Raw genomic sequence first — 24,398 nt, forward strand, 5'->3', positions numbered from 1 at the left:
GCACCTATTTTCCAAAGCACCTGAAGGCAAGACAAAAAACAATGGATGGAAACGAAGCAAGGAGAGATGCAGCCTGGCATTAAGGAGAAACTTCCTAACGCCTTTAGGAGATGCAGGTGCTCCTTCACCTTTTAAGACTGGACAGCTGTTTGTATGGAATAATACAGGACTCCTGCTTGGGCAGGGGGTTGGACTAGAAGACCTCCAAGGTCCCTTCCAACTTTTTGTTGTTCTATTAAAAACCGGGCAAGTCTTGGTTCATCTTGCACTAACGAGACGACGTCTGGCTTTCTTAAATCTCTCAGGTCAACCCTGATATGTCCTACGGCAAGTTGGCATTTCCCCATTTACGACGAGTCTGCCCTTTTCATAATTCCCAGCTGATTTATAACTTAATACCTGTTTACTCCATCGAGTGTCTCTCTCTCTCTAAAAAATACACAATAGGCTGGGTGGGGGGGGGGAAGGTCCTCCCTTTTCCTAAGAGTTCTGCAAGGGGAAAACAAAAGAGATCTGTTATTCTATTGATTTATTGGATCAATCAATTGTTATTCTATTGATTTATTGGATCAATTCGTTTACTTTGCTATTCCCCATCTGCTACAGCTCCATCCAGATGTTTTTGTTTTCCAGCTGCAAGGGTTAAGTTGTTGGGGTAAGTTGTTAAGCGTTATTGGCGAGCGTTGAGGCTTAATCTCGCTCTGCAGTTTTGCGTCGAGACTCCCTTATAATCTGTCACTTCTTGTTGAATCCTATCACTTCTCAAGGATCCGTTCGGATGTTACTGGTATCTTTGGAAAAGGGGAGGGGGGGCTACAGCCTCCCTAATAAAAGGAGTCCTCAACCATTTAGCAACCAGTTACGGCACTGGAAAAAAAGTAACATGTCTCTTTTTCATACTTAAGACGGCTGTTGTAACATGCCCATGGTCACATGATCAAAATTCAGATGCTTGGCAGCTGACTCGTACTTACGACCTATTGCAGTGTCCTGGGGTCATCCCCTTTTGCGATCCCTTTTCGCAAAGTCAATGGGGAAGCCAGATTGTCTTAACTGTGTTTCTAACAGCTAAAGTGGTTCGCTTAACTGGTTAGAAAGGTCATAAAAATAGGGCAAATCTCACTAAACTGTCTCATTTAACAACAGAAATATTTGGCCCAACTGCAGCCATTTAGAAGTCTTTTGTGATGTCTTGACTAGCTGCCCGGGTTTCTACACCATACTAAGCTGTGATTAATGCCAAATGGCCACGTTCACATGTGCTAAGCCATAAATCCTTGCTGTCTACAAGAAAAGATTGGGTTCAATCCACCTCAATATGCACGTATTTTGGGTTCAATGTATTATATGAAACTATCCTTTTAACCCTATAAAGTATTCTTGTCATCCATTTCTAAGAAATGTTACGGTGATTTTGAGATTAGTAGCAGATCAACAGCAGTCTCCCCGATTGAATTCAGAGGGATTGACTCAATAGCAGAGAAAAACCAAATTCTTGACGTCAGATGGCTAAACCTTCAGCCCAGTTGTTTGAAGAACAGTATTTTTTCTTAAAAAAAACTGATCCAACTGATCCTTTGCCTCCCGCTCGATGCTCCACATGGCAATTGACACGGCTCGCTTTCCCCCCATTGATGCTATCACAGGACACCAATCTTTAGGGGGGTGGGGGAAAAATAACACCAAAATTTTATTTTGAAAAGATCTGGAAAATAGTTCCGCTTTCAAGCAATATCTTACAAGTTCTCAAAGCATTAACAATAAGAAACCTCCGGCGTCTTCCTTCGCAAGGAAGTTCAGAATCCCAAGCAGGGATTCTGGAGTAAAGAAGAACACTGTCCATGTGGTAAAAAGTCGATTTATAAACCTGCAGGTGGGCAGCTAACAAACCGGACCGGCCCTCTCACTTTTATTTGCCCTCCACCTCAATGTGTCTTCAGAGGCTGGCACATCATTAGAACACGACCAGACAAGGATGTGGGGAAGGAAACAGACCAACGAGGAACATGTTCTTTAACTGTTAAGACAGCTGTCTCCGCATTCAGGAACTTCAAGAACTCTTCAAAAATGAGCTGGGACCTTCCAATTTGGCAACGCATCAACCCCAGAAGTCCTGATGCGTGCTTGGTGAACGACATCTTTCAGGCTACACCCTGACGTTCTTTCTGAACATTTGCTTGGCAGGTCATGCTTCTTGACTCGTGCCCTGTCCTCGCCCTACTGCAGCGACACCCTCCAAACCACGGTCTTGTAAACTATAGTTTCCTTGGGGCGGTTCTCTTGCCAAGAGAGGGGAAGGTGGGGCTTTTAGCAAGAGAGGAAAGGAAACCAGTTAAAAGCATCAGCAAAATCCCTTAGCAGAGGTAGCTTAAAAGAATTTGCAGTGAACTGACACGAAGGGAAGCAGGCTGATGGAAATGCTGCCCCACTCAGGACATAAGCCTGACTTTTTAACAATCCTGGTTTGCTTTTCTTCCAGCCTTTGTTCTTCTGCCTGAAAATTGATGGCAAGGAAAAAGAAAAAAAAAAGTCTCCTCATTTTCAGACCGAACACGGGATTGGAGATCCTCGCAGCTCTTATAGCAAATAGAACTGGCTCAAACATGGTTCTGTAAAACGCACAGCTTTGAGCCGAGTCTCTTGCTGTAAAAAGGGAGACGATGTCAAGAGAAGATATTATAATAACAGGGGGGGAAAGACACACAGTATGTTGAAGACAGATGAAAAACGCAAAGGATTTTTTCTTCTTCTTAACTTCTGCTGGCTATTCTTGCAGCGGTTCGACCTCAGAGAGATCCAAGCAGCCTCCATTCCGTCAGCAGCAGCTCCATCGTCCTTAAGAGCTCAAAAGCCATTGAAAGCAGCCTTGTCTCAAACAGATTCAACCTTGAGCCACAGTGGTCCAGAAGGAAAGAGTTCAGCAAGAGAGAAGGTGCAAATAGGAGAGCAGTTTCTAGATATTGCTGGGTCCGGCAGAATTTCACAGGACTGTCCTTAGGACAGCTGTAAAATCAGGATTTCTATGCAAAGAGTTCACACACGGGCAAAGGCAGGCCTTTCACACAAGACACCCTTCCAAAGGGAAGGTGAAACATCGCCCGCCCTTACAAGCTTCCCCTGCGGCTTTTTACATCTGAAAGAGACTGAAGAGAAACTACTCTGGAGGATGAGAAAAGCAGGCTAAGAAACAGGAGTCCTGCTTGCCTTGGTCCCTTTCAAGGACAGACGGATCAGACAAGACACACTTTTTTTTTTTTGTAAACTGAAGAGAGAGGAGAAAGGAAGACGGAGCAGCAACTTGTAATGAGAACCTTTAGTTGCAGAATGAAAAAGAGGCTGGTTACATCAGCCCCACCACCAGCAGCGCCACGGCCCCTGGGAATCGCACCCCAGGGGTGGATCTGCCAATATTTGGGAAACAACCCAGCAAATTGCCATTCCTTGGAACACGGCTTCCCTTGCTGGACATGAAACCAATTGCTCGGAAAGAACACAGCATGTGTTCACGTGACATGTCTTCCGTGGCCCGGGTACGCCCATGTTCTGCCTGTCCTCCTCCTCTCCAAGGTTCCTTAACAAGGCAGGAAACTTAACAGGATAGCTGGTCATCAGTAGAACAGACCGATATGAGGTATGCTGCTACCTTTTTAAAAAATATATTATATATCTATCTCCTTTCCCCTTATCCATATATATTTATATGGATATGGATAAGGGGGAAGTATTTTATTGTTGGTTTACTCCCAACGGCTTCAAATACTTATATACAAGGATAGTTCTGTTTTGTTCTCTCTCCTTCCAAGGCGTACCCGACGTTCAAAATTCCTCCTCCTCGTCAATGGCAAAGTGGTTTTGCTTCTTTCTCACGTTCCAGTGTAAACACTCAGCCAGGCTTTCGAACCAATCGCTGACGGGATCTTGGAAGCAGATGGAAGGGAGAGGGTAGCAAGAGGTGGTGATGCTGATGCTAGAAGGAAACCAAAGAAAGATGGCCGGTGAAGACAAATCCAGCTGAAAACGGACGGCCCAAATGTTTCGTCTCCCAAATATTTTGAAATTGCTTCGAATTGAGTTGTTTGGGGTTTAAATCAGGGTTGCCTAAAAGCAGCCAAGGAGCCAATTTTCAGTGCCAGCCCTTGGTTCCTTTTCTAGCCGTGCATTTTGGGCATTTCTTGATTATTTAGAAAAACAAAAACAAAAAAACCCTTTTCCTTAGCCAATTCGGGGTTCATCCAGAAAAACATCCTCACCTGTCCCCGTGGCAGATCTCCTGCCTCTTCCGCCCGTCAAACGAAACCCACGCGGTGTTCCTGGCATCTGGAGACAGCATGATCTAGGATGGAGAGAGAGGAAGACGGGCATGTGATTGCCAAGTTAGGATCTGGTGATGGAAAAGTATCTCGAAGAGAAATAAGAGCTCCTAGACATGATGGTGATCTATTACCTAGGGTGAACCATTCTGCAGCCAGCTTTTAAGATGTGTGGACTTCAACTCCCAAAATTCCCCAGCCAGCTTTAAGATATGCAGACCAACCCAATTTAAGGACTTTACTGATTGATTGATGGCAGCCATTAAACGAGCACTGCCGTCAGAAAACGGGTCTCTTGTGGCTACGTAATGATTCCAAACTGCTGACAGGTTTAACCCCGCCTTCAAGCTTAGCCTGCTCATCCCCTATAGGACTGGCTCAAAGACAACCCACGGGCTCCTCTGGATGAGCACGGACTTCGGATCTCTGCTCAAATCAGCCCTGCGCCACGAGGTTTCCCTTTTACTGCCGTCAGTTTAACGTCCTACCTTCAGGTCCACTCCAGCTGGGACGACGATGGGCCGGAAGGACAGGGAATGAGGACAGATCGGGGTGATCATGATGGCTGGGACATTTGGATGGATCATTGAGGCGCCCGCAGCAGCTGCGTATGCCGTACTGCCAGTTGGCGTGGAAACAATGACGCCTAGAGGGAAGGAACGAGCACCGTTTACCTTAAGAAAAGCGGGAGGGGACAACTGGTGACCCACCGGCTCTGTGGGCTTACCGTCGCCTTGCACAGTGGTGATAAGGTGGCCATCAAGAAAGACATCCACGTTGGAAAGGTAAGAGGAAGGTCCTCGGTCCACTACCACTTCATTCAAGACCTGGAGCACAGAAAAATATGTTGTGAGTGAAGCGTACCGAACGTGGCCTGTTTTGGCAGTGTTTTCAACTTTGGCCTCCTTAAGATGGGTGGACTTCAACTCCCAGCATCCCCCAGCTGCCCTCTTAAAGGGACCAAGGTTGAAAAACACTGGTATAAGGACTCCAAGGGGGGTGGTGTCTAGATTAGAACTGATTCAACAGGTGAACATTTCATTTGAGGAATCTCGATCTCCTGAACTTTGTGCTGAGTAATATTGAGGAAGGAAGGAAGGAAGGAAGGAAGGAAGGAAGGAAGGAAGGAAGGAAGGAAGGAAGGAAGGAAGGAAGGAAGGAAGGAAGGAGGGAGGGAGGGAGGGAGGGAGGGAGGAAGGAAGGAAGGAAGGAAGGAAGGAAGGAAGGAAGGAAGGAAGGAAGGAAGGAAGATGACCTGTTCATCAGAGTCACTTGGCTGAGTTGGGCAGCTATAAAAATTGAATAAATAAAATAAATAAATGACATAGCAAAGATACCCACCAGATACTGAGTTGCTTGCTTGAAGATTTCTTTTTCCAGACCTGAAGAGACCACTCCGTTTTCTTCAATCCCATTCTGGATCACGGCCTTCTTCTCCCAGTGTTCCTTAATCACCTTCACCTTCAGCCTGCTTCGGAGAACGAGGGCCGCGTTACCTGCCAGGAAGAATTAAGACAGAGAATTGATGACGTAACCTAAGGGGTCCTGAGTTAATCGGCGGAGGGGCACCTTCCCCCAGAAAAGACCACGCCTCCGAGGAGCAGCCTTGTAGAAGCGGACTTACCTTCGATGACTTGGGTGACTTGAGACTGAAAGTTCTCGAAGTTGAAGGGGGCGAGGAAGCCCAGGGACCCCAAATGGAAAGCCATGACTGGGGGTACACTCCTCTGTTGGCAAAGGGGGAAAAAACAGGGGGAGGGAGGGGGATGTTAGAAAGCGCTGAGAGAGTTGTGGGAAAACAGCATCCCCTGAGCATTTTTGTTCTTACGTCTGAGAGAAAATGCCCTTGGGAGTGTTTTGTATTCATTGGGAATTAGTGCAAAATCCAGAGCAAATAAGCTAACTTTGCTCGGTTTGCAAAGTGCTCTGCAAAAATCACATATATTTTTTTTGGGGGGGGGTTACTGCTCCTTGTTTTTAAATGTTAAGAATTTGTAAACCATCCGGAGTCACTGGGAGACAGGCCATGCTGGAACAAAAAGCACAACAATTTTGTGGTTTGCTCTTTGGTTGTGCATTTGAGGCAGCTGCACTGTCCTTGCCATCTACACGTTTGTCTGTGTGTAATTTAACCTGGACTTTTTTCTCCAGGTCTTGGTAGAATAAATGTGTGGTCCTTTTTTTTTTTGCCAACGGGTATTTGAGCTCATAATATATTTAACTGTTGCTAATGGGGAAAGAGATAGAAAGCGAGCCCATAATGATCCCGAGAGGGGGAAATGCCAAAAATGACACCTGAACACACACACACACACACCAAAAATGGTGCAAGAAATGGGTTGGAGAGATGAGAGAAACTTCCTGACAGTTAGAACAATTAACCAGTGGAACGACCTGCCTCCAGAGGTGGTGAATGCTCCAACACTGGAGGTTTTTAAGAAGAGACTGGACAGCCATTTGCCTGAAATGGTATAGGGTTTCCTGCCTGAGCAGGGGGTTGGACTAGATGACCTCCAAGGTACCTTCCAACTTCTTCTTCTTCTTCTTCTTCTTCTTCTTCTTCTTCTTATTATTATTATTATTATTATTATTATTATTATTATTATTATTATTATTATTATTATTATTATTATTATTATTAGCTTACCGGGAAAAGCGATGAAGCGTATAGTAGCGTCCCGTCTCCGCCCAGGCAGATGATAAAATCTATCTGATCTGAGATATCGTCATAATCTACAAAGAGGAACAAGAAGATGAAGAAAAAATGTCAAGATCTTAGGCTTCTAGCTTTGCCACCAGTTAAACAAGCAAAGATGCAGCCAGATGAAAGATCCTTTTATCTGGTCCTGTTTTAACCACGGTCATTTAATAACATTCATGCTGGGCTCTTTGGCAGCTGCCCGACATCAAAAGTTCTTGCCAAGCCTGCGTCTTAAGAGTCTTCTCTAGTAAGATTTGTTGAGCAAAACGGGACAAGGTGAGAAGAATCTCAGCAAATGAACTATTTCCCCCCCCCTAGAACTAACACATCTCCCTATACAGGCGAGTCCGTAACTGAGCTCTGCTTTTACAGTTGTTATGTTGTGACGGTCGTAAAGCAGGCCCAATTTTATGACATTTTCTGCATTTTCAAGTCGTTATGGGAACACAATGGGGCGGTTTTGCTGGAAACTGGAAATAAAGGCTGATTTCCTATTGAACAGTCACTTGCACGAAATGGCATCAGGTCTCCTTGCTTAGCAGAGGGCTGGACTAGAAGACCTCCAAGGACCCTTCCAGCTCTATTCTGATTGACTGGTTGACTGAATCACGTTCACATGACTACGGGGCACTGCAAATGTCCGTAAAGAAATTGGTTGCCAATTGCCCCAAATCTGGTCACGTGACTATAAAGCCCCCCCCCCCCCCGGACATAGGATCTTTGAACCAGGTTGTAAGTAGCTTTTAGGGGTCCGTCTTAAGCGACCGGTCGTAAGCTGAGGACACCCCCATATTATCTATCTGACAAGAGCCCTTTTGAACCACCCGGCAGTTCCGAGGCTGCTAAATACCTTCGCTAAAAGTGCAAAACCGCTTCTTCACCGGCCCAAAACTCTCATCGTTCACAATGGCCGGATCTTCTAGAACTTTCTTCTCCACGTAAACCAGCATGCTGTTCACCTGGAAAGGTAGAAGTTGCATTGGCACAAACGAGGCAACAACCACCCCCGCAAAACCCTCTTCAAAGGTCCCACTGAACCAGGTGAACCGAAGAAGTACTGGCTGTATTCACGCAGCTTGCCGGGTTAGCTTCAATGCTGGTTAATTAAGTATGTTAAATTAAGCTGGGGAGAAGAACTGGGCGGAGTCGTTTTTCTATCGCGACGGCCAAAACAGCTTGCAAGCCGCCTTCCAGTATTCCAAGGGGAAAGCCAGGATCCGTAGGAGACGTTCTGCTTATCTAGGAGAGGGCGGAGGGACACAGCCGTGTCCAGCTTACCTCGGTCAGGTAAATGCAGAGGTCTTTGAACGGCTGCAGAAGACTGGCGTCTCGGATCTTCTTGATCACAAGGACGCTTTTGGGGGCTTTGTTCCATGTCAACCGCTGGCTTGCTGGATCTTGAATGTGCCTGTGAGAAGACAAGACCAGGATGCTATAATTTTGGGGGTGGGGGGGGGGGAAGAAAAAAAGAGAGCAACACACAAGTAGTTTCCCCTTTGCTAGCCGGTTTTCCTCCGGCAGGAGGAATACAATTTTCCAAGGATGGATTGAAATGTGAATTTCTCCAGGCTCGATTTTTTTAAAAAAGCATTTAAAAGGGGGGGGGGAGCTTTTAAACAGCTGTTGTTTTTTTTACAAGCCAGAATGTGACCACATGAACCTCTGCAGTTTTTTTTTTTAAAAAAATCCATGTTTTAAGTAACGAACCTGTCACTCAGACAAACGCACACATCCTGCTTCAGTTTAGGAATTTCCCAGGATTCTGCTTCTGTTAATGCTGAAAGCTGTGGTCTCTCGAATGCTGGTGTTTGAGAGATTACTCAGTGGGAGAGTCTGGACCGATTTATTCAGAAACCTGTGTCTAATGCAGTGGCCTTTTTTTCCACCTGTCCACACGGCCTGTCCTGCCCCAAGAGGATCAGGAACCTTAAATCCTGGAGATAAGCTATGTTTTAGAGGAAAAGGCACACCTTTCTGTCTAAGACGCAAAGTGTCCCTTCAGCAAAAGTTCTAAGAGTTACAAACTGCAAAAAGAGGCTAGCGAACGAGTTAAAGCCATCCCGTTTTATTTACTTATTAAATTTATTTGCCCGCCCAGAAGTAGAAGGCACTGCATTCGGTCACTTCCACGCCCGATTCCTCGGTGCAACTGTGCTGATGTTTTCCAAACTTAGGCCTCCTGGCCCAGACTCCCTACATACCTCCCACAATGCCTCACGCTGGCAGGGGAATGCTGGGAGTTGAAGTCCACCCATCGTAAAAGTTGCCATGGTTGGGAAACGCCGCCCCAGGCAGCCGAACTCCCCGGGCACGTTCCAGCTTCCAAACGCCCATTTTGGTGGCTTGCCAAGGTCTCCGCATCTGCCTTATGCAATGTGCGAGGGAAGCTGCTGCAACTTTCCGACTGCCGGTCGTCCAACAGGTTAAACCCCACCCCGCCGTTCCCACGCAAAGCACATCTGGCAGGTGAGCAATGCGGGGAAAAAGACACAGGCACAATCTTGTTTAAGCGGAGATGGTGAAGCCAGCATCGAACGCGGCGGTACGGAAAATTTTCTGCTGCCTCTCTCTGGACAGGCCACTCCGGAAAGACAGGAGCGCTATTGTAGCACTGTTATCAAAATCACACGCGATTAAATTCAGTCCTTTTCTAGGGAGTTGTTGACAAGGAGCTAGTTGTTCGTGGGATGGAGTTTTTAAGGGCCACCAGGCCAAAAGGGCTGGTATTTCAGTTCAGAAAGCACTTCAGAATAACAGTTGGATGGGACCTTGGAGGTCTTCTAGTCCAACCCCCTGCTCAAGCCGTGACGTCAATGCTGGTTTGGAAGATCTAGAAATGGACATTCCGGTTAGAGGTGATCCACTCAAGGACTCTTGAGTTCAGCTTAGTAAATTCTGTTGGAAAGGAGGTGAACGTAACAAAGGTTTCCACTGTTTTCCAGTTAAGAATCCAATATACGGGCAAATCCAATATATGGTAAAAATCTTCTCTTCCTCACGCAGTTTAGATATCTCTTTTGAGAAGCTGGTCAGCCTAGACCTGGGGATCTTTTGGAATCAAACACAGCTTTATTATCAAACCAGTTTTCTTATCCCTTCAGAAAAGCACTTTGGCACTTTTTTTTTAGGCCATTCTTGATTTTAAGAATAACTCCATTCTTATGTCTTCTTCTTCAAGTAAGTTTAGCCTGAGGTGAATCTGGGTATTTAAGAATGCAACCAAAGGTAAGAGGAAAAATATTTCATGCTTAAATCCTTTCTATTTGTTGAAATCCTTTTCCGTGTGGAGAAGGAAATTAGGCTGAATCGTTCTTAAACTGGAAATGAAAAGTGAACATTTCTTTGCGGGCTGCAAACTGTGGAACTGTGTGCTACAAGATGGCCAACAAAAGGTTTTTAAAAAGTGGCAATTAGACATATATATTATTTCTAATATATCTATCTGTCTGTCTAATCTATCTCTCTCTCACACAAGAACACTACTAAACTAAACTCATGCTTTCTAAAGCTGGAACTAAATTCTTCATTCTAACTCAGTATAGTTGTCTCTGTGTTATATTAACAATTAACTCAGTGTGATGTTGCAATCTGGAATCATTCGAGTTAACACTTACAAAATATTAGACAAATATTTTCCCCTGCTGTTTTATCAGTAGCAAAAAATAAATCAATAGCCAACTCTTATCTGCTCCAGGAAAGCAAGACTTCAGATCTGGACAGAAATCTGTTTGTGGGTTTCCAAGAAGCCAGAAGGTCTTGGCAATGAACTCACGATAAATCCTAAGCCATCCCTACCACCTTACATAACCTAGGAAAGGTGATTATAAAAGTCTGCTTTCAAGCTGCACAGAAGACAGGCAGGCTACGACACCAGAAACACGTCGAAGAAAGAAATTAACTATAATCCAACCGTGTCTTCAAAACAAAACATGGAAAATTGAGCCTGGTTTTTTTTTTGTTTTTTTACCGGATGATTTCTATATACTTCCCAGCAGAAAAATCCACAGGGAAGGAAGGAAAGAAGGAAGAATGGGAAATAATGAAAAGGAAGGGGGGGAAAAAAGGAAATTAGAAATTGCACTTTGGAGAACTTTTAACCTGTAAGGTGTTTTCGTCCTAACTCTGTATTTTACTTCAAGGTGGAGTCAGGAAAAATGTGATTCAGCATTTCGAAAGGATCAACCCAGCTTTTCAGAAACTTCCAATTAACTTTTTGTAAGGCAAACCAGCCAAGTGACAATTAAGTCCTTCGGAGGATGTTCTAGCCATCAAAATCATTTCCTGTTCACTTTCTGTACTACTTCCTACTCATAACAATTTATTTTTCCTCCCAAGACTCACCACTTCCAGGCTGACGGACCGAACGAGCAATTACTGATGCGCTGAAAAATTTTCATCTTTTTCTCCCAGAAGTCAGGCATGCGGTGAACCCAAGGGCAGAAAGCAGCCTCAAAATAATCTTTTTTCGCAGCCAAATAGCTACCTTAGACGAAACGCTGGGCTTTCATTTTTTAAACAGCTTTGATTCCTCTCCCAAAAATCTGTATTGCTGCTTTCTTGAAAAATCCACCGCAAAGAATTATCCAAGGCCTCTCAAATCGTTACAAAACAAAAAAACAAAAGAACAAGAAACAGCAACAAACAAAGGAAAAGCGATCGGTACAAGTGTTAAAAAAATTACTTTAGCTCCTCCAGCTCTTGGTTGCGTTAACGGTGGTTTACAAACAAGTGTTAATCAAAGTCAGATTCCCAGATGCATCTTTGCACAGCAAGCCGCAATCGCCCTCGGCTTCATATTGGAATTTCCGATTCAAAGGAGCGACGGCACGACCGGCTACTGCCTACTCATAGGGGCAACTTGAGATTCTCAAGGAGGAAAAGAAAATAATTTGGAGAAGTAAATGTGGGCTTTGGAGAACAGCCAGACAAATCCAAAACTGAAAGGAAGGACGTGAGAGGAAGGAAGTCGAATCGCTCAGCCGCTGAGCCTCCCGATCTTGGTTTTCTTTCTTTTTTTCCCCCTGGATGCTCCACGGAGGAGAAACGCTCTGTGCCTGCTTGGCCAGCGGATTAATCTCAGCACACACTATTATATTGTACAACCCCAGCAGCACAGCCCACAGGAGGAGCACGCTCCGCTCAGCTGCCCTAACCTGCTGACAAAAATGGGTGATGCAAGTCCAAAGTTGAAGAAGTGACAAGCCTGCCTTTAACCCATCGGCTTCCAAACTGTGGGAGGGCCTGACTGTCACCTGGAACGGAGGGGTGTGTGTGTGTGTGTGTGTGTGCGCGCGCGCGTTGGCCAGGGCAGGGACTGAGTCAGTGTTGTTCCTCTCTCTCGGCTTGTTGTGAAAAGGGCCAGCTTTGGTCCCTTGACTGTCTTGTGCAGGGGTTTCTTTTAAAGAAAGACAGTTGCACTCTGCAAATGGGCAAGGGTTAGAAAACAGCTGGAACGGGAAGGGGGTGGGGGTGGGCAGCCCAAACCAGATTATCAACTAATTTATGAGAATCGGCCCCTTAAGTGGAACTGGATGCACAGGAGGGCTGATGCAGACTGGGGGATTCAAGGGGGGTGGGGGAAAAAAATCAAGTTAAACCACAACTGACTCAGAGAACTGAAGGACACAGGTTGTGTTCTTCGGGCCAGTCAACAAATATGAACCCTGTCTGCCTCTCCGAGGTTCAGGCCTGACCACAACCTGCTCGCTTTGCATTCGGCTAAAATTCTTTATGAAGTTGCAGAGAGAGGAGGAGGAAGTTTAAATCGCCAAGAGAAAAACCCAGATCCCAGGACTGGATCTTAGTAAATCAAACAACCTGCTCAAGCTGGCACTTTCCCGGGGGCGGGGTGGGGGGGGGGAAAGAGAGATTCTTACAGGTTTCCCCCCCCAAAAAAAGCCCCACATCACCATCCATTTCCTGGCAGTACATATGTAAACAAATTTTAAAAATCACCCAGAGACCAGGAGACGGCAGATTTCTTTTCAAAAATGAAAAGATTCGCTTAACAACCGGGTCACTAAATGAACAACTGCAGTGATTGACTTAACAAATGTAGCAAAGAAAGGTCGTCAAATGAGGCAAAATTCACTTGACCCATGTCTCGCTTAGCAACAAAAAATTGTGGTCGTAAGTTGAGGATCGCCTGCAAACAAACTCGCCTTGAGATTTTTTAAAATAGAGGCACCTGAGCCCAAATGGCTGCAAATGTCACCCTTTAGAGGCAAGATGGATCGAGAAACGAAGAACGGTTAGAAAGGCAAAACCTTGAAAGCCTAACTTAACAGATTCTTGGCAATCTTGATTTTCTTTCTCACTCCTTCCTCCCTTTCGGGACTAAGCGGGTATTCCTTCTTTGAGGCCACTTCTGCACTCCTCTCTTTTTCTCTCCTCCTCCCAACCTTGACTTGGCCAACCTCTCTCTACAACTCCCACCACAGCCTGCCAACGAGGTTCACTTAACGTCAGAAAAAGATGTTAGGTCAAGGGCGTCACTCAGCAGCCGGAGAAAACAAAGCGAGAATCATACAATTCTCCAAGCACGATGCAGACCAACCCTCTCTACGCTGTGTAGGAAAATCAATTAAATGATCTTCCAAGCTCTACTCACTCCATGGACCTGTCTTAATTCCTGTTTACTCCAAAAGGGCCGTTGTAAACATCCCACTGAAGATAGCAAAAATGTATTCCAGGCGACAGGCAATGGAAAATATACACAGGAAAGGCAACAGGTATACAGACCAATGCTTTTCAGCGCGAGGTGAAACGCAATACAGACGTAGCTTATCCCATTTAAAATGCCCCTTTTGGGAGTGGATTTTGATCAGAGCCAGTTCTACTTCTGAGGCCCTTTCTGTAAAGGAGGTCAGGTTTATGAGGCCAAATTGTTCAAATCTTGTTCCAAAACATGAAACTCAAGCTAAGTCTTCTGTAGGAAGCAGAAGACAAACATCTACCTGGGGGACCACACCTTGATAAGCGGTCACCACCTTCTCTCCAAAAACAAAGGCATCCCAGCTGCCCTTTTATGGACATGATCAAAGTCAACTAAATCCTTTTGCAAAGCAGTTAAGTGTCGTATGAGTGAATCAGAGTTTTTATGGGACACAACAAGGAAACAGTTTGTTTAACCAGGCAAAGGACAAACAAATTCAACACTTCAGATCAAGGTGTCTGCGACGGTTCCTCAATTTAATCGGCTTTTGTTCCTGGAAAGACAAGGAAGATGGAGGAAGTTTCCACTTACATGATTGCTTGGGGATTCTGCAACATGCAAGCTTTTGGTCCAAACGTGGTGACTGGGCATGGTCCATGTAAGGAACGTGTCCTCCTAGGAAGAAAAACAGCAGGTTTTAGGACGTAACAGCTCAAGAAGATGCAACATTGTCTTCGAGGATTAAAAAAAGGAGCATCAGTTTACAATTTAACTCCCCCCACCCTGAAACCGTCAGCCACGGAGTCTGATTTAGCTCAAAATTCTGAAATTTCAGTCAGCTGGTGAAAAAAATGTACTCTAGTCTACAGAATGGGTTCCCATCATGTCAAGACAATGTAGTTAGTCTGAGTTTGACTTAAGGATGTGCAGGAGAATCCAACCACGGTGGTTTGGAGACTATACTTTATATTCAGCCTTTCGCAAATCTTGGCAGCTTTCAGATGGGCGGATTTTAACTCCCAGAAGTCCACCCGTCTTAAAGTGCCAGGATTGAGAAACATTGGCTTAAGATATCAGGGGAACTCAACATACAGAAGGAAAAAAAAACCCAAGAAAAGAATAAATGGTAAATAAAATATGGCAAAAGAGGCCACTTCCTGCAAGGTTGAAACATCCGGTGTCACCATCAGAATGTTCCTGCCGGGGAACGTTGCAACTCTCAAAGTGCTGTGTTCATTTCTTTTGCAGATATGCTGCAACAAGAATTCCTGACCAGAAATTAGAATTTTGGGTAAGCAACTGGTCCGACAGATCTGGATGCAACTTCCTGTTACTTCAAAAGGAGGGGTTTTAGAATAGGTTGCAGAGGCGCAACAAAAGTAGTATATTTTTAACAATATTCTGAGGCTTGGTTTGTTCTAGCCCACCAGGAAAGAAGCAACCTGTGATTCCCAATTGTTAAAAAAAAAATCTTTTAAGATATCCCTGGATGGTTGAGCTGTTGCAAAAACAATTGTGCACTGCTTTACTGAGATCTCCAGATGTTAGCCACTGTTCTGGGATGGATCCCAATTTGGGCAGCACCTTTGATCTTTGAGCGAGTGCTGGGGACCGTGAGCCAAACGGCACGGGGACCATTTTGCTTGGGATGGAAACATGGTTGAGCTCAATGCCTCTGGTTAAAATGGGATTTAACATGCACAACTGTGTGGTTCCCCTGGTGTCACAATACAGATAATCCAGGGCCATTTTTGGAGATCTGTGGGGGCCAGAGGTCCCAACCAGGAAGCATCCTTCCACATTACATCACAGCATTACTGGCACAGTCACTGAGGATCAGTGACTCAGGCAAGCTTACGAAATTTGGCTGCGTTTCTCCTCCCGCTTCCAATAAGCCTCACGGGGCGATTAGCAACCAAAAGCAGCAAAGTGACCAAGAGCTATTGTGGTCACCAGGTGGTGACTTTTTTTTCTTCGCCCCAGGGGACTAGGAAGGCTAACCTGCTCCTTAACCTTTTTCCCTGTCGCCTGCAGCCATGATAGAGAAGACAGGGCACACTCAGCTCTCTCCAGGCCAAGGGGCCGATCAGGGCTGTTAAGGTCCTACACAGCATGGGGACAGGATATTTGGGGTATTTCAATACCCTGCTACCGAGTAATTCTGAACAGATTATTTCGAAGGCTGCTTTAAAATGGCTTGCGGCGCCAGCAAAAACGTGGATGCTACAGATTCCCCAACACAGATTAATTTTCCCTCTTCGGAAGCCTCCTCAGACAATTCAGAGGCCGTCAGACAAGGTCTGCTATCACCTACACAGAAGGCAGATCTTCTTTAACTGGGGGGGAAAAAGAACTACGACACCACGACTGCAATCGCTTCCCGGGGATTATCCCCTTAAGTAACACGAGGAGGAGGAGGAGGAGGAGGAGGTCAGAGTTAAGGCCTCCATGTGTCTACATCAGCCTCTTTGTTTGTTTGACAGCTGTCACGAATCCAAAGCCCAAACCTTCCCAACTTACCCAATGTTTGCCAAGTGATCAAGAAACAAAACCAAGGTGCTGAAAACGGAACTTTTCAAGCAGTGAACAGACTGTTTGAGGGATGCAAAGAATGATTTAAACGTTTGCGGACTTTAGAACGTGGTTTAAGCAATCCGCCACTGATTTCCTCCACCCCAAGTGGACGATTTCACGCATGGAGCTCTGCCAGCGCTTCATTTTGGCCTACCCTGTTGTCAGAACCCCACTGCGAGATTTACACACCGAGATTTACAGTTTAGGGTGCCAAACCCATGACGGCTTCATCACGAACCCAATTTAAGCCACTGAAGGCTGAGTAGAGCGTGTGAACTTATTCGGAGAGATTGGACAGCCATTTGTCCGGAATAGTCGAGGGTCTCCTGTTTGGGCCGGGGGTTGGACTGGCGGTTATTTAGCACCAAGGCCTAAAAATACCAGATGAGGCATTGACGGCGTGTTTTCGTGTGACTGGATGATACAACTAATCAGGGGACAATTATGAACTAATCTGGGTCGGGCCCGCCCTCGGAGAGATCAATCTAGACTGCTTATTCATAGGTCAGGTTATTAACTCGAGATCCCCATTCAAAGGCACCCGTGACTGCGTGATCGAGGATCGTGCTGTAAACCGGTACCTGAATTCTTTGGTGCTCCCCAAGGCGGGAGAAGCAGACAAGCTCCGGGTTTTTGTCCGCCCTCGCAGGGAATTCGTGCAGCTCCGCTCCTCGTCAGCTTGACAGGTAGGGCACTGGTAGCACATGGGGCTGGGGTTCAAGTCCTCGCCAGCTGGACCGAAAGCCTCTGCTTGCAACTCCATTTTGAGAAGGAACTTAGTGGGGGGAAAGAGGGGAGGGGAGGAAAAAAATGGAAAATTTATCCTTACCATTGGGTTCAAAGATCCAGCAAATCCAGAATTTAGCTTCTGGGTGCATTTGTGTACTGGTGCGTCTTTCAAATTTGCCCTTCCTACAGCCTAAGCTGGCTAGCGACATCTTCATGTCAAACTGTGATGGCACAGGTAGTCCTCGACTTATGACCATTGGAAGTTACGACATCACTGGGGGAAAAAAGCCACTTATGACCATCTTTCACACTTGCAACCGTTGCAGTGTCGCCGTGGTCATGTGATTCAGACGCTTGGCGGATTGACTCGTATTTATGATGGTCACAGTGTTCTGGGGTCATGTGATTTCCCCCTTTGTGACCTCCTGACAAAGCCAGATTCACCGAACGATCGGGTTACTAACTTAACGACGGCAGTGATTCACTTAGCAAGAAAGGTCGTAAAATGGGGCAAAACTCAGGTAACAACTGTCTCGCTTAGCGACAGAAATGTTGGGCTCGACTATGGTTCATAAGTTGAGGACCACCCGTATTTCTAATTTGCCTTTCCTTAAGTCTAAGCTGGCTAGCCACGTCCTCATTTCCAAGCGCGATTGCACAGCCCCAATAAATCAGTGCTTGGGTTTAAAATCAGAGCCAGGAAAAAAAGAAAAGAAGTCAGAATAGTGTTGAAAGACCAGGAATTTGGAAATACCCCCCACCCACCCCCGTGGAGACTTTTTTTGGAAACCACCCTCTCATCTTAAGGCAGTGCCACCTCCAAAAGTTTCCTAATTCTTCAGTGACAACAAAAACGACCATTTGGGGGCGGGTTTCCGTTTTTATCCAATATCAGAATGATTCGCCCAATTTAGCTGATGTACAAAATGGGATAAGGAGGGAAAAGTAAATGTGAATGCAGAGAAATCAGAAAGAAATATTCTGATTTCAAGACACCCAAGGCCAATCAAAACCTCCCCAACGGCCCCACTGTTGATTAGTGCAAGGCACAAACACATCTCCTAAATGTGCAAGAGGGGACGGAGGATTTATAACATTAGCTGACGAGTTAAGCTGCATGGTTTCTTAATTAACATTTTGAAGAAGTTACAGTAGTCGGAATGTTTTTGACCTGCAAGGCTCTATCATTAAAATATTAAATGATATCAAATATCTGACTTTTCAACTTGAACGATGGTGGTCCCAAAGAAACATGGGACTCTGACACACCTCGAAACTGGCACTTTTTTTTTAATGATTTTATCTAAAGTGACTTCCTGAACTGTTTCAATTCACCTGTGTCCCACTCTAAAGAGAGCTAGCCTTGTTAACACTTTGCGGAAGAAAGTCTACCAAAAAAAGAAAAAGAAAAAGCAGCATAAAATTCCCAGTTGGGTGGCAACCCATAGCTTATGAGGAAGTAAAGTCCCACTGCGCAATAGTAGAATATACCCAATATCCATAAAAAGAACAAAAAAATCAATATTTACTTTCTTCCATCCTCCACCCTTTTCAATGGATTATTTCAAAATTACTGGGTCTATTGTTCGTTTCCAGCTCAGGTCAACAGATCCATATTTGCCCATTTTAGTCAGTCGCCAAGCGTCTGAAGTTTAATCACGTGACCAGGATGCTGCAACGGTCGTTAAGTGTGAAAAACGATTGTACGTTTCAGTGCCGTTGTAACCTCGAAGGGTGAGGACTGCCTGCACCAGCCTGGCAGTTTAACCCCAGTTGGCTGGTTCACACACTGCATCGGCCACACGAACACCATTGTCCACGGGCCACAAAAATAGCCCTGCAAGACTATGCTGTCTTCTGCATCGTGTCGGCTTGAATTCTCACATCAGGAGGAAACAAAGAGACATTCAGAGGAGGACTACAAAGGGGCGCTTGATTTTGCCATGGTTCTTCATTTTGCAAATGAAGCGGTTTATTCATCGTTTATACAATTTGCAAAGGATCCATACGTACAGCCCTATACCATTCAGTTCCATTTTTCCCCACCCCTCAGGCAGAGAAAAGATGAGATAACTGGAGAACAGGCCATTTTAATTTTGGCCAGTTTTTCCTCTGTGTCCTAATCGTTTCAAGCACCTCTACGGATGAACGCACGACCGTTTTATTATTTATTGGCCAAAAAGTCTGCAAGGCAGGAAGTTCAGTTTCCACTTTCTTTATCGCATTCTCCGTACAATCTGTTCAGGAACAGTCCAATTTTATGTACAGATAGTTCTGGACTTGCCACAATTTGTTTACTGACCGTTCAAAGTTGCAACAGCGTTGAAAACGGTGAGGTATGACTGTTTTTCCGCCTTTGCGACTGTTGCAGCGTTAAAATTCAGACGCTTGGCAACTGACTCGTATTTATGACGGTCGCGGCCTCCCCAGGACAGGCGTTCCTGTTTCTGATAAGCCAAGTCAAGGGGGAAGCCAGATTCGCTGGACGAACCGCATTTTTAACTTCACAACTGCGGCGATTCGCTTAAAAGCCCCCGGGAGGCTTTCTGCGATATCCTCACGAGGGCTGGAAGAAATGTTACGATTCAAATCTTGAGCTAAGTCTTAGGATCCGTGGCACGGTGAAGAAAAGGTTGAGAATCGCTGGCCTAGGCTAAAGCTAGCCGCCCTTGCTCAATTCAGGAGGTGAGAAGCCATAGGCCTGGCTTGTGTGTTCCCCGTCGCAATGTTTAAACCTGACTTCCCGCAACTTGGCCATTCCTCCAGGCGACAATTCCAATCTGCCTGACTCAGCGTGATTGCTGGCTGCCTGGCTGGAGGGTAGATATCAAAACCACCATCTGATTTCCTGCCATGCTCATATCAGATCCTGGTTGACTGCAAAATCCTGGCTTATCTGCCAGGACCAGACCAAGATCCTGGGCTCAAGTGTCTAGTGGACAAAAGATGGGACAGTGACTAATATTTATATGTTACTCATATGTAAGGGTGTAGGTCTATACATATGATGCATGTAGTATGTTTTAAATGCGTGCTGTGTATGTGTACACACCTGAGGGCAAGCAACTAAATTTCATTTTTATTTGGGTGCCGTTGTGCCCACAGGAAAAAAATGTCAATAAAGGTTAAATAACCTAATCTAGTGAGCCCTTTTTCCCCTCTGGTTAGTTTACCCACCCATGTGAAACGTATCAAATGGGATACGATGGATTCATATGGTGATAAAACCAAGATCATCCAATGATACTACAAAAAAAAAAAAGAACGAATCGGTCGTTGGTTTTTATCACAGCCATTCAGCCATGCCTGCCTGCGTCGTAGTACCGTTTATAATTTGAACGGCAGAACAGTAAATAAATGTGCAGAGGACTGAAGAATTTCTTCACTCTGGTTGCAAAACCTTTTCTTGCCGAGAAGCGGAAAACAGGAAACTGCAGGTCTGAAACGTCGCTTCTCCAAATAAGGTGGATTCTTATTTATGTTAACTTTTCTTGCACCGCTCGGAAAAAGAAAACGCAAAAGGATGTTTGGAATGAAGAACAGGGTTTCAAAGGATTTAAAGACATTTCTGAACCACAATTAAAACCAAGCCAACGGTCTGGTTAATCTGAGACACTGGGATTAGCTTCCATTTACTGAATAACCTGGAATTGGCTAGGCTGGCGCAACCTAAGTTAGAAACTCTGGTTTGAAAGCCACAATCGGATGAGATGTACGAAGTCTCTACAGCCCAAAGCAAATGATATTATGGCTCTCCTAATTAACGTATCTTGCCCAGTTTGTAAAAATTTTGAAAAAAAGGAGGCCCCCAAGGAATGAGTTTTGACAATGGCTTAGCTCCAAGCGGTTCACCCCACCCCCTACACAAAGCAAATATTCTACTTTTTCAACAGCCTTGCTCCCACTGGCTTTAAGTCGTCTTTGAAATTGTGGATTTGTTAGATTTAGCCTTGCAGATTTTATTCACCATCTACCAAAGCAGAAGGTGAAACATATACCGTAACATGATTCCTACCTGGTTCAATAAATGACCAGCTCAACAAGATTCCACTTAATAAGTTATTTTTTTTCACAATACTGTACTATGAAATTGCAAGCTACCTACACATGCTCCAGTCAAGGGCCCATCAATTCACCAGTCTGCAAACCCAGGCTGTGAGGTCAGTCTATGATTTTCTCTGTTCCATCAACCTAAAAAAGGTTAATTTTTCTGAACAAGCCATGGATAAATAGGTCAGGCGCACACAGCCCAGTGTGTGAGATCAAGAGATAATTCTTATCTCTGCTATTATAATGCTATTATAATGTAGGAAGGAGATAATCTAATTCCACTCAAAACATCCCCACCTTGTTCTGGGGGAGACTGTTGATTTTTTTTTAAAAAAAATATTGGTTCTATCTAACTGAGCTATCAGTCAGTTCTCCCTGGATATGAATATTCAACCCCTCCTCCAATAGTTATGTCCATTTCCCATAGCCTGTCAACCCCACAGAAAATCTTGCAAAAACAGCTTCCTGAAAGGAAGATAAACTAGAGCATTCCCGCTATCTATTACCTTGGTATCTCTATCAATGGGTGGCTGTTGTCTCTTACAGATAGGCTTTTAAATTTTAATTTGACCATAGAGGAACATTGGAATGGGCTTATTCTCCCTTTATTAATTGTATCCACGAAACTTTTGCAGTCTTACTGCTGAAAGCACTATAATAACTACTTTCTTTAAAAGACTGGTGATCCTCCTAAACAAAATAATACACTTTAAAGAGACAGAAGAGGAGACTTGTTAAAGAGAGCGCACTTTTGGTTCTTTTGTGAATCTATCCATGTAACTGTTGTGTTATCCTATTTCTTGGACTGTGACTTTAAGGTATCGTCCTCATTCTTTCTGCAAAAATTCCAGTGCTAACAAAAGAGCCAAAAATGATTACACTGCATTTCCAGAGTCAAAACAACAGAGCAAAGAAAATTTGACACGCTTCCAAGAAAATCCGTTGTTTTGTAAGCAATGAAACAAACATTGGTTAGGAGCAGTTATTAAATGAGCCACAATTACAGCAAATAGTTGCCAAGGACGAAAGCTTGCCAAAGACTTTGGGCCACTATCCCATCATGGCCCCTCTTTTCTGGAAATCCACTATTTTATTTATACCCTTATATTATTTATTATGGTCTGTCGCACAGTCTGACAGATATTTAAACTGGATTTGGCATTTTCATCCACCTATTAAGTCCTTCCCAAGGATCTGAAAAAATTGTCCCTAGAGACTCAATCATTCAGGTCCCGATTGCCCTGAAGGTGCTTTTTTTTTTGTTTTCCAAAAGACAAACTGAACTTTTAATTTTCCTTTTTTTCCTTTGAAAACATTTCACTGCTCATCCAAGAAGCTTCTCCAGTTCACAAGCGAAAGGTTTTCAAAGAAAAAGAAAAAAAAACCCAAGAAAGCCCACTTGCCTTTTGCAAAAAAGCACCTTTGGGGACATCAATGATTACTACTTACGTGGAAGAGTTATCATCGGGTACATCTGTAAACAGACTGTCAGAAATTTGGAATTATAACGCAATGAGATTTCATAAGAACACACAGTTGGTGCCATCCCGGTTGGAAAAGGCGGCGTTTACGTAACTCCTTTAATTGGCGACTGAATTAATCCCGATCCTGGTTTGCTGAGCCATTAACTAGCCCAGCAGGTTTGGAGTTGTGTTGCTGCAATAGAGGAACAGACCCACAAACAGCCCAGCAAAGGTGGGAAATAACCAGGTGGGTTGTGTGTGTTTGTCTAGAACACCCCAGCCAAGCAGCGACGGGCAGGAGGATCCCCTCGGGGGTAAAAGCCTGGTCTGGGTTGGGTGGACGATGGGAGCTGTGGTCCCTGGAGGGGCACCAGATGGGGAGGGGAGGGGGATCGCGGGCACCAGGTTGGGGAACAGGCCAGCGTCGCCCTCCTTTTCCTCCTGGCCCCTCCCCTCCCGCTGACGTCACTCACCCTCGCGCCCAGGCCCCTCCTCCGCCGCTCCCCTCCGTCCGGGCGCCACCGCGGGGGGCTTCACAGGCCTGCCGCCGTCGAGGTCGCCGCCGCCGCCGCTGCTGCTCGCCGCGGGCGCCTCCAGGCCAGCGAATCCGGCCGAGGGCGGCCGCCGCCGCCGAACCCGCCACGCACCGCCCCCATTCTCCGCCCTCGGACCGCCTCAGCGCCCTCCTCCTCTCCGTGAGGGCAGGACCGGCGTGCCGCGCCTGCGCGCTGGCGCCGGCCGGATGGCCTCGAGAGCTGTAAAGGGCTAGAGAGGCGCGCGGCGTTGCGTCACGGGTCCCTTGCTGCTTTTCCCTCCCCAGTGGGAAATCTTCCCCGGACAAATAAGTTTCTTTGCAGCATCCTGGCTTAATTTCTGCCCCGTTAGACAGACTTTTAACAGGGGAGGTTATGCCAGCGTGGCTTTCCCAGGGGTAGGCAACTTTTGGCTCTTTTTACGACTGGTGGACTTCAACTCCCAGAATTCCTGAGCCAGCGTGGCAAGTCCTCGACTTAACAAGAGTTCACTTAGTGACTGTTCAAAATGACAACAGCACGTGACTGATGACGGTTTTTCTCACGGCCCTTGCAGCATCCCCAGGATACCGTGCTCAAAATCCAAGAGGCTCGGCAACGGACGGGACGGTTGCAATGTCGCACGGTCGTGCAGTCCCCTTTTGCAACCTCCTGGCAAGCAAAGTCAGTCTGATTCACTTAACAACTGTGACAAGAGAGGTTGTAAAATCAACTTAGCAACTGTCTCGCTTGGGAACAAAAATACCAACAGGCTCAATTGCGGTCGTACGTTGAGGACTGCCTGGCTTGGATGAACTTGGTGCCCCTTTTAAGATCCTAAGAAGCAAAAAATTAAGTGATTCTGATCCATTTTTGGAAGAGCTCTCGATACACCTGGTTTTAGTCTTCTGGTATTAATAATCTCACAGAGTCTCCAGACATGACTGACCAAGTCCTCCAGTGACATGAAAAATTTGAATTATAACGGCACAACTCTGTTGCCTAAGATTCAATGCCAAATCAGAATTATGTCTGCCAGTTGACTGAATAAATTGAATTTTATTTTGTTAAATGATGTGGCAAAAGGCCACTATCAAATACAAAGCTGAATTTACATCTTCAGCTCCAAACACGATTGCATTAATGTAAAAATTTCTTACGATGAAAAGAGGTCAAAAAATGCATAAAGGAAAAAAAATCTTTTTTTCAAAAATTCACAATATCTGAAAGTCCACCAGACTCCAAAGTTTGAAAGTTTAGGCAAAGATGGCTGATACTTCAGACGGAATCTATGCTACAGATTGAGCTCTACAAATAAAAATCTGGCTAACCAAATTGTGTTTATTTCCTCTATTGATTTAATCAGTGCAGTTTTCATCTTGCAGCCATTGGGTCCAGCTGACT

General features: G+C 45.3%; 1 protein-coding gene across 12 annotated transcripts; it reads right to left on the reverse strand.

The window, feature by feature from the left end:
* Nucleotides 1-42: 42 nt before the first annotated feature.
* Nucleotides 43-23,172, reverse strand: NADK (NAD kinase). 12 transcript variants are annotated; one of them, XM_083375768.1, is made up of 14 exons: nt 22,469-22,949; nt 21,075-21,160; nt 16,822-17,015; nt 14,258-14,341; nt 8,290-8,419; nt 7,862-7,970; nt 6,958-7,043; nt 5,935-6,037; nt 5,652-5,806; nt 5,038-5,137; nt 4,799-4,956; nt 4,251-4,333; nt 3,810-3,967; nt 43-489 (listed from the first exon to the last, which is right to left on the reverse strand). In XM_083375768.1, exons 3-13 carry the CDS (start codon nt 17,001-17,003, stop codon nt 3,817-3,819), a joined length of 1,341 nt encoding a protein of 446 aa, XP_083231894.1. In that variant the 5' UTR covers nt 17,004-17,015; nt 21,075-21,160; nt 22,469-22,949; the 3' UTR covers nt 43-489; nt 3,810-3,816. The 12 variants fall into 12 exon arrangements, with proteins under 12 accessions (XP_083231894.1, XP_083231904.1, XP_083231900.1 ...); XM_083375778.1 differs by lacking the exon at nt 43-489 and adding an exon at nt 1,661-2,886; XM_083375774.1 differs by lacking the exons at nt 43-489; nt 22,469-22,949 and adding an exon at nt 22,956-23,150 and having other exon boundaries at nt 1,661-3,967; nt 21,071-21,160.
* Nucleotides 23,173-24,398: the final 1,226 nt, after the last annotated feature.

This window comes from Vipera ursinii (genome assembly GCF_947247035.1).
Source record: "Vipera ursinii genome assembly, chromosome: 17".
Lineage (NCBI taxonomy): Eukaryota > Metazoa > Chordata > Lepidosauria > Squamata > Viperidae > Vipera > Vipera ursinii.

Bases quoted from the DNA above. Each gene is read 5' to 3' on its own strand.
- NADK (XM_083375768.1), bottom strand. From the start codon at position 17,003: ATGGAGTTGCAAGCAGAGGCTTTCGGTCCAGCTGGCGAGGACTTGAAC. The intron at 14,342-16,821 runs GTACCGGTTTAC...TTTTCTTCCTAG, and splicing joins GGGAGCACCAAAGAATTCAG to GAGGACACGTTCCTTACATG. The intron at 6,038-6,957 runs GTAAGCTAATAA...CTTTGCCAACAG, and splicing joins ACGCTTCATCGCTTTTCCCG to AGGAGTGTACCCCCAGTCAT.